The sequence below is a fragment of the Aspergillus affinis genome (assembly GCF_023601865.1).
Source record: "Aspergillus affinis strain CMG 70 chromosome Unknown NODE_53_length_213089_cov_87_399433, whole genome shotgun sequence".
NCBI classification, from domain to species: Eukaryota; Fungi; Ascomycota; class Eurotiomycetes; order Eurotiales; family Aspergillaceae; genus Aspergillus; species Aspergillus affinis.
Window position 1 is genome coordinate 170,305 of NW_026515834.1, and position 12,442 is coordinate 182,746.

The 12,442-nt window shown below is 52.8% G+C and overlaps 4 protein-coding genes across 4 annotated transcripts; 3 read left to right on the plus strand and 1 right to left on the minus strand.

The window, feature by feature from the left end:
- Positions 1–109: 109 nt before the first annotated feature.
- cbhB (putative 1,4-beta-D-glucan-cellobiohydrolyase) lies at positions 110–1,690 on the plus strand (the record flags this gene model as incomplete). The annotated part of the gene is made up of 1 exon (XM_053101064.1): positions 110–1,690. One exon carries the CDS (start codon positions 110–112, stop codon positions 1,688–1,690), a length of 1,581 nt encoding a protein of 526 aa, XP_052955373.1.
- Positions 1,691–2,830: 1,140 nt separating this feature from the next.
- On the plus strand, positions 2,831–4,260 carry egl2 (putative endoglucanase; the record flags this gene model as incomplete). The annotated part of the gene is made up of 5 exons (XM_053101065.1): positions 2,831–2,906; positions 2,979–3,172; positions 3,229–3,293; positions 3,364–3,461; positions 3,527–4,260. 5 exons carry the CDS (start codon positions 2,831–2,833, stop codon positions 4,258–4,260), a joined length of 1,167 nt encoding a protein of 388 aa, XP_052955374.1.
- A 418-nt stretch (positions 4,261–4,678) lies between these two features.
- Positions 4,679–8,152, plus strand: KD926_008351 (uncharacterized protein; the record flags this gene model as incomplete). Its single annotated transcript, XM_053101066.1, has 1 exon — positions 4,679–8,152. One exon carries the CDS (start codon positions 4,679–4,681, stop codon positions 8,150–8,152), a length of 3,474 nt encoding a protein of 1,157 aa, XP_052955375.1.
- A 331-nt stretch (positions 8,153–8,483) lies between these two features.
- On the minus strand, positions 8,484–10,814 carry KD926_008352 (Zn(II)2Cys6 transcription factor; the record flags this gene model as incomplete). Its single annotated transcript, XM_053101067.1, has 5 exons — positions 8,484–8,973; positions 9,029–9,622; positions 9,684–10,078; positions 10,149–10,351; positions 10,409–10,814. The coding sequence occupies 5 exons, from the start codon at positions 10,812–10,814 to the stop codon at positions 8,484–8,486; spliced, it is 2,088 nt and encodes a 695-aa protein (XP_052955376.1).
- Between the last annotated feature and the right edge of the window lie 1,628 nt (positions 10,815–12,442).

Here is a 12,442-nt window from a genome sequence, read left to right on the forward strand (position 1 = left end):
AGAAGAGGTGAAATAAAAGTGCTGGATGAGAAAGTTATAAAAGCCCTCGTTTCTCGACGATTTCGGTCCTTCCATTCCTCAACCACCACGCTCAATCGTCATTCACACAATGGCATTCTCCTTCCAATTCTACAAGGCTGCTCTCCTGCTGGGCTCTATCCTGGGCTCCGTCCAGGCCCAGAAAGTCGGCACCCAGCAGACAGAGACTCATCCGTCCCTGACCTGGCAGACCTGCACCAGCAGTGGCAGCTGCACCACCAACAATGGCAAGGTTGTCATCGACGCCAATTGGCGATGGGTGCACACCGTTGACGGCTACACCAACTGCTACACTGGCAACAAGTGGGACACGTCCATCTGCTCCACCAATGCCGAATGCGCGACGAAGTGCGCCGTCGACGGTGCCAACTACCAGTCGACATACGGCATCACCACCAGCGGTGACTCGCTGCGTCTGAACTTCGTTACCGCGAGCCAGCAGAAGAACATCGGCTCTCGTCTCTACCTCATGAAGGACGACAACACCTACGAGATGCTCAAGCTCCTCAACCAGGAGATTACCTTCGACGTGGACGTCTCCGCGCTGCCCTGCGGTCTGAACGGCGCCGTCTACCTCGTCAACATGGACGCCGACGGTGGCAAGGCCAAATATTCTACCAACGAGGCCGGCGCCAAGTACGGAACCGGATACTGCGACTCGCAATGTCCCCGCGATCTCAAGTTCATCAACGGTCAAGCCAACATGGAGGGCTGGGTCGGCTCAGCCAACGACGCCAACTCGGGCGTTGGTAACAAAGGCTCCTGTTGCGCGGAGATGGACCTCTGGGAGGCCAACAAGATCTCCACCGCATTCACCCCCCATCCGTGCGATAACCCGGGTCAGACCATCTGCACGGGCGACGCCTGCGGTGGCACGTACAGCTCCCAGCGATACGCGGGTACCTGCGATCCGGACGGCTGCGACTTCAACTCGTACCGACAGGGCAACAAGACCTTCTTCGGGCCCGGGATGACCGTCGACACCAACAGCAAGGTGACGGTGGTAACGCAGTTCGTGACCAACACGGGCACCGCGTCCGGCACGCTCTCCGAGATCCGGCGATTCTACGTGCAGAACGGCAAAGTGATCCCGAACTCGCAGTCCACCTGGTCCGGCGTGACCGGCAACTCGATCACGAGCAGCTACTGCTCCGCGCAGAAGTCGCTCTTCAAGGACGAGGACTCGTTCGAGCAGCACGGCGGCCTGGAAGGCATGAGTGCCGGATTGGCACAGGGCATGGTCCTCGTGCTGAGTCTGTGGGACGACCACAACTCGAACATGCTCTGGCTGGACAGCAACTACCCGACCGACTCGGCGTCGACGACCCCCGGCGTGGCCCGCGGTTCCTGCGACATCTCGTCCGGAGACCCCGCCGACGTCGAGGCCAACCACCCCGACGCCTACGTCGTCTACTCTAACATCAAGGTCGGTCCTCTGGGCTCAACTTTCAACAGCGGCTCCAACCCTGGCACCGGCACCACGACCACCACCTCGCGGGCCACCACCACGACCACCAGCAGCGGAGGCAGCCAGACCGGCGTGGCTCAGCACTACGAGCAGTGCGGCGGTGGCTCTTGGACTGGAGCCACCAAGTGTGCCAGCCCGTACACATGCACGAAGGTGAACGACTGGTACTCTCAGTGTCTGTAGAGTAGAGGTGGCCAGAGGGGAGTGGGGGAGGTGGGAAGGACAACAAACCAGGGGAAAGAAAGTCTAGGCAGAAGTGGCAAGAATGAACAGTTCGCTTGGCTTTGTTTAGTTTCCTAGGTAGTCAGTCAATCAATGAAACATTCGCTTTCACTAGTTACTCACAAGTTCAACCTCGGCTCATATATCCCCGAAGAGCAGTAGCCTTTAAGACCTGTAGTCGACCCCCGTGACTAAGTTTTAGTCTCTGACTCTCTAGTTCCTAACCCTGAATTAGTGCTTCGGTTCTAATAAACCAGCAGCTCCCACTCGTCAAGCGCAAACCCCAAGCTCAACTTAACTAGCTCAATCGCCTAATCATCCCCCACCTCTTTCCCAGACCAGATCACTCCCTTCATTGGTGCAACCCTGCAGAATCAACTCCCTAGCGTCTCTAGCTCCCTGTTAGTGCTGACCTCCGACCACCCCGACTAGCTGCGCATGGCCTGATGAACGGCGAACGGTGAACCCCTGCAGCAAGTTCAGAGTCTAGAGTCCAGACGCCTCCCTGTCCGTCATATGGACGGATTATTCCCCGACTAAACACCGCCACAGGTGCGCACATTTCTGCCTGTCTGGGTAAGGCAACTCTTTGCCGACACACACCTTGCATGCATACAACAATCCCAGTCCGGCACTAGGGTAGACATTGATTTCATTTTTCTTTTTCTCCACGCGATCTTCCAAGACGCGGGGGGGGAAAGAGACCAGCTCCTTTGCCGATCCGGAAACCCCCGGATCATCGCATTGTCCGTGCGTTGCGCAATATTGCCCTAGTTCTAGGTAGGCATGGTAATCATGCCACCCATGCGGTCACTGCTGCCTGTCCTGCACTGCCGTAACTTAAATGAAGTGAACTGCCGTGACGAATTTGTCTCCGTTCTCTTTTGGGTTGGAATGAGTTGCTTGGATCTGGGAATTGCGGTCCGAAGGGCCGTTGTAGATATGGTTTCTGGGATTAGTGGTGAGCTTCGTCAATGGACTCTGAGCTTGGGGTGATGTAGAATTGCTGTATATAAAGCTGCATTTTCATCTCGTTTGGAAGAATGTTATGTTAGTACCTTGAGATCAATTAGTCTTGTGTCGGGCCACACAATCTTCACAATGAAGCTCATTTCCCTTCTCTCGCTCCTCCCTCTCGTCTTCGCGGCGCCGAATAAACGCGCCTCCGGATTCGTCTGTGAGTTCTTTCCCAACCATTCAATATTTAGAATTACCTTCTAACAGAGAGAAGGGTTCGGATCAAACGAAGCTGGCGCAGAATTCGGCCAGAACAATATCCCCGGCGTTCTGGGAACCGATTACATCTGGCCGGATCTGTCGACCATCCGCACGCTGCACGATGCGGGCATGAACATCTTCCGCGTTGCTTTCATGATGGAGAGGTTGATTCCGGGACAGTTGACTGGAACTCCGGATGCAAAGTATCTGAGTGATTTGAAAGCCGTGGGTCGTTCCATTCATAGAAATGAGTCGAAGTCCAACTGATAGTGTCCATGCAGACAGTCAAAGGAATCACAGACTTAGGTGACTATGCGATTATCGATCCGCATAACTTCGGACGATAGTAAGTCGATCATTTTCTTGGCTCTCAGTAGACTTTTCCTACCGACAACTCGAAGCTAACACTTCCATAGCTACGGCAACGTCATCTCCTCGACCTCCGACTTCGCTGCCTTCTGGACAACTGTGGCCAAGGAATTCGTCAACAACGACAAAGTCATCTTCGACACCAGTATGTCTTACCTTCCCTTCCCTTCTCTCTCCTCCTGATATACATAGAGCATGCTAACCCCATAGACAACGAATACCACACCATGGACCAAACGCTCGTCCTAAACCTCAACCAAGCCGCCATCGACGCCATCCGCGCCACCGGCGCAAAAAGCCAATATATAATGGTGGAAGGCAACTCCTGGTCCGGCGCATGGACCTGGGTCAACGTAAACGACAATCTGAAGGCGCTGACAGACCCCAACGACAAAATCGTATACCAGATGCACCAGTACCTCGACTCGGATGGATCGGGAACGTCCGAGTCGTGCGTCAGCTCCACGATCGGGCAAGAGCGAGTCGCGGCCGCCACGGCCTGGCTAAAAGCCAACGGCAAGAAGGCGTTCCTGGGGGAATTCGCAGGCGGCGCGAATAGCGTCTGTCAGACCGCCGTGCAGGGCATGTTAAACTATATGAGTCAGAACACGGACGTGTGGTTGGGCGCGTCGTGGTGGGCCGCTGGGCCGTGGTGGGGTAACTATATCTTCAACATGGAGCCGAGTAGTGGGACGGGGTATACGAATTATTTGAGCCTGTTGAAGCCGTTCTTTGTGGGTGGTACTGGGGGTACGACGACATCGGCGACCAGGACCACCACTAGCGCCACCACTACCAGAACAAGCACCGCGACGACTGCGACTTCGACGGCCGTGGCGCAGCGGTATGAGCAGTGTGGAGGGAACAATTGGACCGGGCCGACGGTCTGTGCGAGCCCGTATAGCTGTCAGAAGGTGAACGATTGGTACTCGCAGTGCGTGTAGGAGCGGGTATGGGTTTGGTATGCGATGGTTTTCATAGCAGTTCTTGTGAAAGCCGACATAATTCAGGCAATGAATTTGATTCAATCATCATCATGGATTCAGTCGCAACGTACCAGTAGGACCATTCAGATCTCGCATTCCAAATGCCATTTATGCGCGTACCTGAAACCCAGCCTATCGCAGTCTCCGCTGCACACTTTGCTTTTTTCTTGCTTCTGCTAAGCGCCCAGGGTCATTCAGGTGCAGACTCAGCCTCGACTCCCTCAGCCAGCTGGCATGTTCTCCCCTATCCATGAATTGTCAAAAGGGTTCCCTTCTGCATTATTTCCAGCACAAACAACTCCAGTTCGACTATTGGGCAATATTTCCCACCAACACCATATCGACTCACCGTAGCCAACACACTTCCGCCCGCAGTATGAGTGTCATCGGCAAAATCCAAGGGGCTCTAACCAGCCTATCAAATGAAAATGTGCTTGCATTAGCGAACCTGAATTTCGACTTCTCGCTATTTAAAATGGAACCGCCGCCCGAGTTCACGGGGCTCGGGAACGCATTATCCGCCCGTCGCAAGGAGGACGCAGAAGATGGCTTATATCATCGGATTGCGCGGCGACTAGGTGCGCTTTTCGAGGACGTCATTCCGTCGACCCCCGAATTAATCCGTGCTTATGGCAAACGAGTGTCCGAGGTTTCAGAGGCCCCCGGGATCAATCCCAAGGGGTCAAAGGATGATGGTTTATTTGAGAACATGGTCGGTGCTGACGGCACATCAATATGGGCGGCTGCGACATCTGGCTCCGGTGCCATCCCCATGCATTTGCTGGCCTGCATGCTTGCTCGCATGTGGAAGTCGGACGAGGCCACTTCAATCTGGGTTGAGATTGTCGAAAAGCGTAAACAGATCATCAAGGAAGGGTGCGATTCAGTGGAGCCCCGGCACTGGGCTTCTCTGCTGGCATCGCAGCAAGAAATCACACGAAAGGACCTGGCGCACTGGGACGCCAGTGCCCGAGCTTGGCTGAATCGAGCAGACGAAGCACGAGCTTATCAGCAGACTCAACTGATGCTCGTTGTCAAGAACCTGGACATCGACGTTAGTAGTGTGAGGGGTACATATGAGAACGTGATGGATGCGTGGACCCTGGCATTGACAACAGTCAACAGCTTAATCAAGGGGATGCCCCAGAGGGGCCACGATGGAGCTGTACTCCTGGGCCTCGCATCCTGGCATCTTTATCCTGCTCTGAATGTCCTCAGCCTCGGTCGTGACTTGATCGATCTTAAAGATAATCTTATGCCCGACGCGGGCATTTTAACCCTTGGTCTCAACGCTGCCAACCCTGGCCCTGGGGAGGGTGTTCGCTGGTCACTCCCCTTAGCACATCTTCGCTTCTATGGCGAGCCGGTCGAGCTAACAGCCACTATCAGTAGAAGCGCGGAGAGGTTGCACATGTCTGATCTTCTTCAGGTCGTTCTTGGCTGTGCTTTGGCCGGCTGGGGTTACTCCACTCCACGAAGAGCCAATCCAATTATACAGATCCTGGCCGAGATGTGGACCTTCCTCGTCCGAGGGAAAGCCCTGATCTTGAAGGACATGAATTCATGTTTCGAGAGGATAGCCCATTTGCAGGATGAAGAGAGACTGGAAACGGATAAGGAAGTCATCGATGCCCAAGAGAGGGCGAAACAAGATACAAAACGAAGAATGAAAGTTCTCGACAGCGACGAATTAGACAGGCGTGAACCACTGTCGGAGCCTATCTACACCGAAAGACGTAAAATGCTAAAGGAGGAGATCAACGGCCTAGAAGAACAAATCGACCACGATCGCGCAGCTCTATTGCGCTTGGAAGAAATTCTAGATGAGTACAACCCGACTTGGCCGATACTTCTGGCGCGAACTGCCTATGAATTCACTTGCGCGGAAGGTGTTAAAAGAGATCAGTATGAGATGCTTCAAGCACTGGGAACCAGGCAATCTGGATTTCTTGGGCCGCCCTCACAGGAAGCGCGGCCTGTATTCGGCCTCACGGATGAGAGGGTCATTTCTCTGATATCCAACAATCTGGAGGAGCAGATTGAGCTTTTCCGGGACCTGAGCAAGCTCCTTGCGATCCCCAATCAACTCATAATCAAGTTCGCCCTCGCAGACGAGTTTCCAGGTTATCTCAGGACTCATTCCAGTACTTGTGCGTTGGCCACTGCTACTGTCTCAAACAAACGAGACTACAATGGAAACATCCTAGGCGTGCCGTGTAGATGGATTGCTCTTGAGAAGGACATTGACACTGCAAGCCGGCAGGGGCTAGAAGAGGCATGGATTAGCTGGCGAACTCAACTGGAAGTCCGAGATGTTTTTGACCCAATCAGCCAGAGAATTTCGACCTCCCGTACCGAGTACGGCTCTGGGTTTACTTGGCTTAAAGCGCAACCAGATTTGGCGCAAGAATCTCCCTGGATGTCCGAGTCCGATACTCTGTCTGACGATGCGGGGACATTATTTCATCCTCTCTGCGGGGACCCCGAATACGCTGCGCTATATTTTGCAGGAGAGTATCCCAGGGCCCCTGGGAAGGACATCGAGGCCGCGCGAGCAATGAGTCTATCCCTTGCTTTCAAGACCGACAGAGTAAGCATCGTACGACTCCTGGCCCTTTTGAATCAGGTTAGCCTGCCATATGATCATCCACACAGCCAGGCTATCAGGGGCGTTTGCGCTGCTGCCAAGATATATCAAAATATACCATCTGCGAAGCTGTCCCTCCGGTCTTTATCACTGCCTCTCCATGAAGCAGCCTGGATCCCACGTCCTGAGCCTCAGGATACCTCTCAACAATCTCCACGTTATTATCAACCCTATCATGATGGTGGAGTGAATTGGGACAACGAGGATTTTGACCTCCAGTATCCCGATCCATACAGCCTGCCGCTTTTTGACACAGCAGATCCTCACAGCGAAGGACTTATTCTGAGTAATCTACGTCTTCTGGATTTCTCCAGAGGACGATTGAAGCAGAGACTAACACTTCCAAAAGAGGGCGAAGAGTTTTGGACGCAGTGGAAGGCGCCGGAGTTAGATCGTTCGCACGCTTTCGCATGCATAGTATACTTCGAATCGGGGTCGCACAACCATGATCCTGCAGGCTACAAAAGTGTGATGGCGGTTTCTTGTGGCGATTCAATATATGCCGCTGCGTCACTTTTCTCCGATCCGTACACCGTGTCTAAGAACTTCCTAATCAAGAGACTCATCGGAAATATCGGGCATCCAGGAATTGTCTTGCTCGTTCCCCCAGCTTGTCCGATGGTCCGTCCGTCCAACATATGCGATCCCTTCTCGGTCAGACATGCCGCATTTGACGGTCGCCTGATGGACAAATTCCCGAAGACTCAACTAGAGCTATCTTTTACCGGGTACTCCGAGTCCATTCGCAGCGAGGACCGCGGGGCTTGTGACACCACCGTCTATGTTCTGGAGGCGCAAGTCCGAGTGTACGACGGCGGGAGCTGGGTAGGCGACCTAGATGTCCTCGCAGCCCTGGACAGTCCTATCTTGAAGCGACCCTTCTGCCACTGCAAGCAGAATCCATCGCCTAGACCCGCTGATCCCCATAATCCCGTCGTGCCACTCTCCGATGACGGGGATGCGCCAACGTGGAGCGAGGATTCCACGGTCGAGCTTGCGAGTATCGATCGGTGGGAAGAGCTGCTTCAACCTCCACCGACGCGCGTGGGCATCATTAGAGCACACGGGAACTGGTTGGCGAGGCTGGCGGCAGCGTCGTTGAGCGTGCAAAAAGGGTATCCCACGATGGTTCTGCCTCGAAAGATCTGCTGGACCTGTATGGGCAATGCATCCTCATCTGAACAGAGTTTTCTTATTGGTTAGCCATGCATTTGTAGCGGGTCAACGAAGCAGCTATGAGGACGTAAAATACCTCCTGACGAGGAAGAGGAAGAAGAAAAGAAAAGACAAGAATTGAAGGGTGAGGGAAGGAAGGAACGCCGTTCGTCCTGATTAGGAAGGAGCCACCCGCGAGGCGGGTGTGTAACTTACATATACAGTGGTTGTAATATACACGCGTCTAGCGAGGGAGATCCACCCCAGTATTGTAAATTACGTGAAATTTATTTACACGGTTCATCCTTATTATCCCGCCATGACCATCTTCTGTACATCATAATAATTAAACATACATATACAATCAGATCGTTCATCTTCAAAGCGTCAAGTTTGCGTCGTTCATCCGATCCGGTAGTTGAAACCCGGCCGCAGCGAAAGGAAAACTGTCCCATAGGGGTAAATCCATGCCATCCCAAGCAGGAAGTGTACTACTCAGCTCGGCCGGATCCATGAGTGACCACATATCCAAGGTTCCATTAGGTATTGTCATATCAGGACTGCCACTTGCAGGGGTCGGGGCATTGTTTCCCGCGTCCGCCTGGTCTCTAGGGTGGTTGAGACTGAAGAGTTTGCTAACATAGGGACTGTTGTTCTGTTGCGCTTGCTGCAGGAGTCGCCGTCTCTGTTCGATGGCATTTCTTAGGAAGGTGAGAATTTCGTAGTAATGAGCCGCTTGCGCGGATTGCTGGGATAGGGTGTGGAGGATCTCAATTGCGCCGTTGAACGCCTCGTCCAAAATTGAGTCCATGTGGTTTTGTGAGAAAATCGAGAATCCTAGGACGAGTGCTGCGGCAAAGACAAAGGCTCTGGATACCCGGTAGTTAGTTTGGTCCTCGCAATCGCACTAACGTGGACACTCACTTCAGGATACACATGTTTCCTAACAACAACCCCGACTGGTGGACTTCCATGCAGGTTTGGATCATATACAGAGCCGAATCTTTACAGGCACCCGCCAGTCTCGAATGCGCTGGATCCTCCAGGAGTGCTTCCTCCATGGCAACCTCGGAAGGACGTTGGAGTCGGGCCAGCCGAACGCCAAGGACAGATATTAAAAACGGTCTCGTGATGATGATGACGGCAAAGTGATAAGAGCATGCGATATGCAGACACCCTATGATGCGCTCCTGGGCGGCAAACGGCTCGCTATCGATTGGCGGAGGTGTACGCAACGACTCCGGTAAGTTCTCACTCCATCCTTTGAGCTTTCCCAGGAGCGATTCGGCCGTCTCTGCTGACGCTGTTTTGTCGCTATACAGCCGCACGATGATCTCGTCCAGGACCTGTGACATATGAAAGGAGGCCAATAGACTCGCCTCGAGAGAATAATCTTTTTGTCTCGCGTCGAATTGGTTTCCTGGACTTTCCGAGCGTAGGATTGTGGTTGCGGGAGGCCGTCCGAGAATTGAGCTGACCAGGAGGTCCAAAGTGCAAAGACTCATCCATACACGGGCTCTGTGTGAGAAAAGACGGCGTTAGTATTGAATGGGTGTTTCGGGTTCTCTTCGTATCATACCTCCGACGTCTCTCACTTGCTGGAGTCGAATCGGACGAATCGTTCAGGTGAAGCCCTAGCGCCGCGGCGGCACGCGCAGCTATGCCAATGTACATAAACGCTGCGTTCCGACGACAAGCACCGAGCATGTAAAACGACATTAAAAGAAAGACCCGTACAAGCCCCAGGCTTGGGTTTTCTAACATGTTGTCAAATGCACTGCGTTGACCACGTGCGAAGAAAAAGCGCTCGGCCTGGATCGATGCCGAGCTACTCCTATACGACTGAGCACCGATGGCAATCATGATGTCTCTCAGATCCCGGTGGGCTCTGGGGCTATTATTTGAGGATTGCAGTGGTTCACTGAGAACCTCCGACAGCTCTGTATCGGAAAGGATGTGTATGAACCCGCTCGTCTTGGCACGAATACCGTCAGCTACGTTTCACCGGTCGCCGTTGTCCGAAGTTCACGTTCATGAGACTTACAGCAATGTGGTAATTCGCTATAAACGCCGTCTGTTGATCAACATCCACGTCCCCGATTGACACCGGGATATCCCGTGGTGTCTCAGTCTCAAGCATATCCTCACTCCTGACATTGTGTGAGAATTGCGACGGTCCGATGTATTGGGTGACGGTATCACGAAGTAGTTGCAAAAAGGATAGCGAGGCAGCCTTGCCAATGAAAACTAAGCCAATATGTTAATCGACGAGGAGGTCTCCAGTTACGTATCCGATGTCCATACCTCGTTCTCCTTGAAGATTTCGCAACATCCGCGGGTGAGTCCTGTGCGGTGCTTCCGGGGAGCCAGGATCTGCGACGGTATCCGTGGATTCCTGAGGTGTAACATGGCGATCAGGACGAGGCGCATCAGCCGAATGATTCAAATCAGTAGCAGCCATAGACCTGGCACCGCTCGACTCCGAGACCGAGACCGTGGTGGAACTCAATCCACCCCGGTTGTCTCGCGACAGACGAGGCAATGCATGTCGGTCCTTTCGTTTACACGGGGTGCAAGTATCGGCTCTGTCGTTTTTGATGCACGCCACGCAAGGAAATGAACCGCTACATCGCTTTTTGGTTACGCGGCAGGCGAGACAGGCCTCGTATGCGCGCAGGCGGTTAGCGGGTGACACCTTGGGCCGAGGCATCTCGACCGGCGCGGACCCGCCACGATCTTCCCGGCTCAAGAATGATAGAAACGGCAGGGCGGGTGGTGATTGGTAGGTTGCATAAACATTCTGGGGCAGCAAGGAAGCAAGGAGGCCGGCTAGTTGGCATCACATCATTTTGTCTCCTCGAGGTGCAGATGCGGAGAGGTCGATCGCTGCGTCGATCGCCTTGCTGATTGGCTCCGGATCGTTTGGTTATCCTCGGGCCTCGTGACTGGGTGATGCCTGAGGCGTCGATTCTCGTGGCCTCTGGCTGCCTTGGGCAACCCTTTTTTTTCTCCTCGTTCTTCACGTGTGGCTTGGTTATATTTGTTAACTTGTATGAGATTGAAGTAGAAACTCTCATAGTTATCATAAAGGGCTGTTGTGAATGTATTGGTGCATAATCTGAAAGCATCAAAGATATATTTTGTGATACCCGCAATAGTTCAATACAAACATTAGCACTGCATTTGGCTTGCATTTAGTTTACCTCCACCAACACTGAAACCATGACCTTTGAGACAAATTAGAGATTCAATAGCTTCAATAGATATTAGAGGAACATTTTCTTATCCCAGATACCCAATTTCCATGTTGGTATACTGTCATTGAGAACGCTTTTTAGAGTACCTGTGTGCATAATGATGATTAATTCATAGTTCTATAAGCAAAAGGAAGACGCAGATGTGGATACACTTCTTTCTTTTGGCCGAGTGGTAAATATCCATAATCGGATATTTTTTTCTGGCCTAGGTTCGAAACTGGCTTGGGCTGTACAGTCTTTACTATGGGAAAACCCGGAGCTTCCTTTTTTGTCTGTTGCCCCTTTGCCTTAGCAAAAGGGACCAAGCGCAGGCAGATCTGTAGCAGACCTTGTTCAGACTCATAGCAAAGCCCCTGAAATAGTGAACCCAATGCGTGGTCGCAGAATTAAACTACTCTTATCTTTTTTGCTTAAGACAGCCGGGGGATATGCAACTTTACGCTGTTAGGCAGGATCGAAATACACTACAAATCACGATAAAATTCACCAAATAGACTCATGGATCTTATTAATTGTATAGATCAATGATCGCAAAGTCAGGAATCAAGGGAAATCCTGAGCTGGTCTGCTGAACGACAGTAACCTCCGTATGTACTCTGGACTCCGTTCAGTCGGCAAGCCGAGATAGTCGGGCCGAGCTGACTTGGTCGCAATTCCTGCCTGAGGTTGTCCGCACGAGAAAAAACTTCGAAGTCTAAACCGCACGCCCGGTGTACTCGGAACTCGGCCCTCTCGAATCCCACCAGTCAAGCCATTCACCCAATGGCAAGCAAGCAATTGGATAACAGAAACTGTCCGGTGAAGAAAACTCGAGCGGAAGCCTTGGCCAGACCGGCTCACGACCACGAGCGACCCAGCCACCTTCACCGGGGGACCCGCTGGGCAGACAAACCAGACAAACACAGGTGACCTCGCTTGTGGCTAGCGCGGTCGGCACCCACCACGGCGCAGATATAAATACCCCCGAATCCCCCTTCCTTATGAAAATCAAGCGACTCTACGTTAGTTCCCCCCCTCCCTACCTTGGGGATCATCCTCCGATTCTCAAGGAAAACAACAAGAAATCATCTTGCTAACCTTC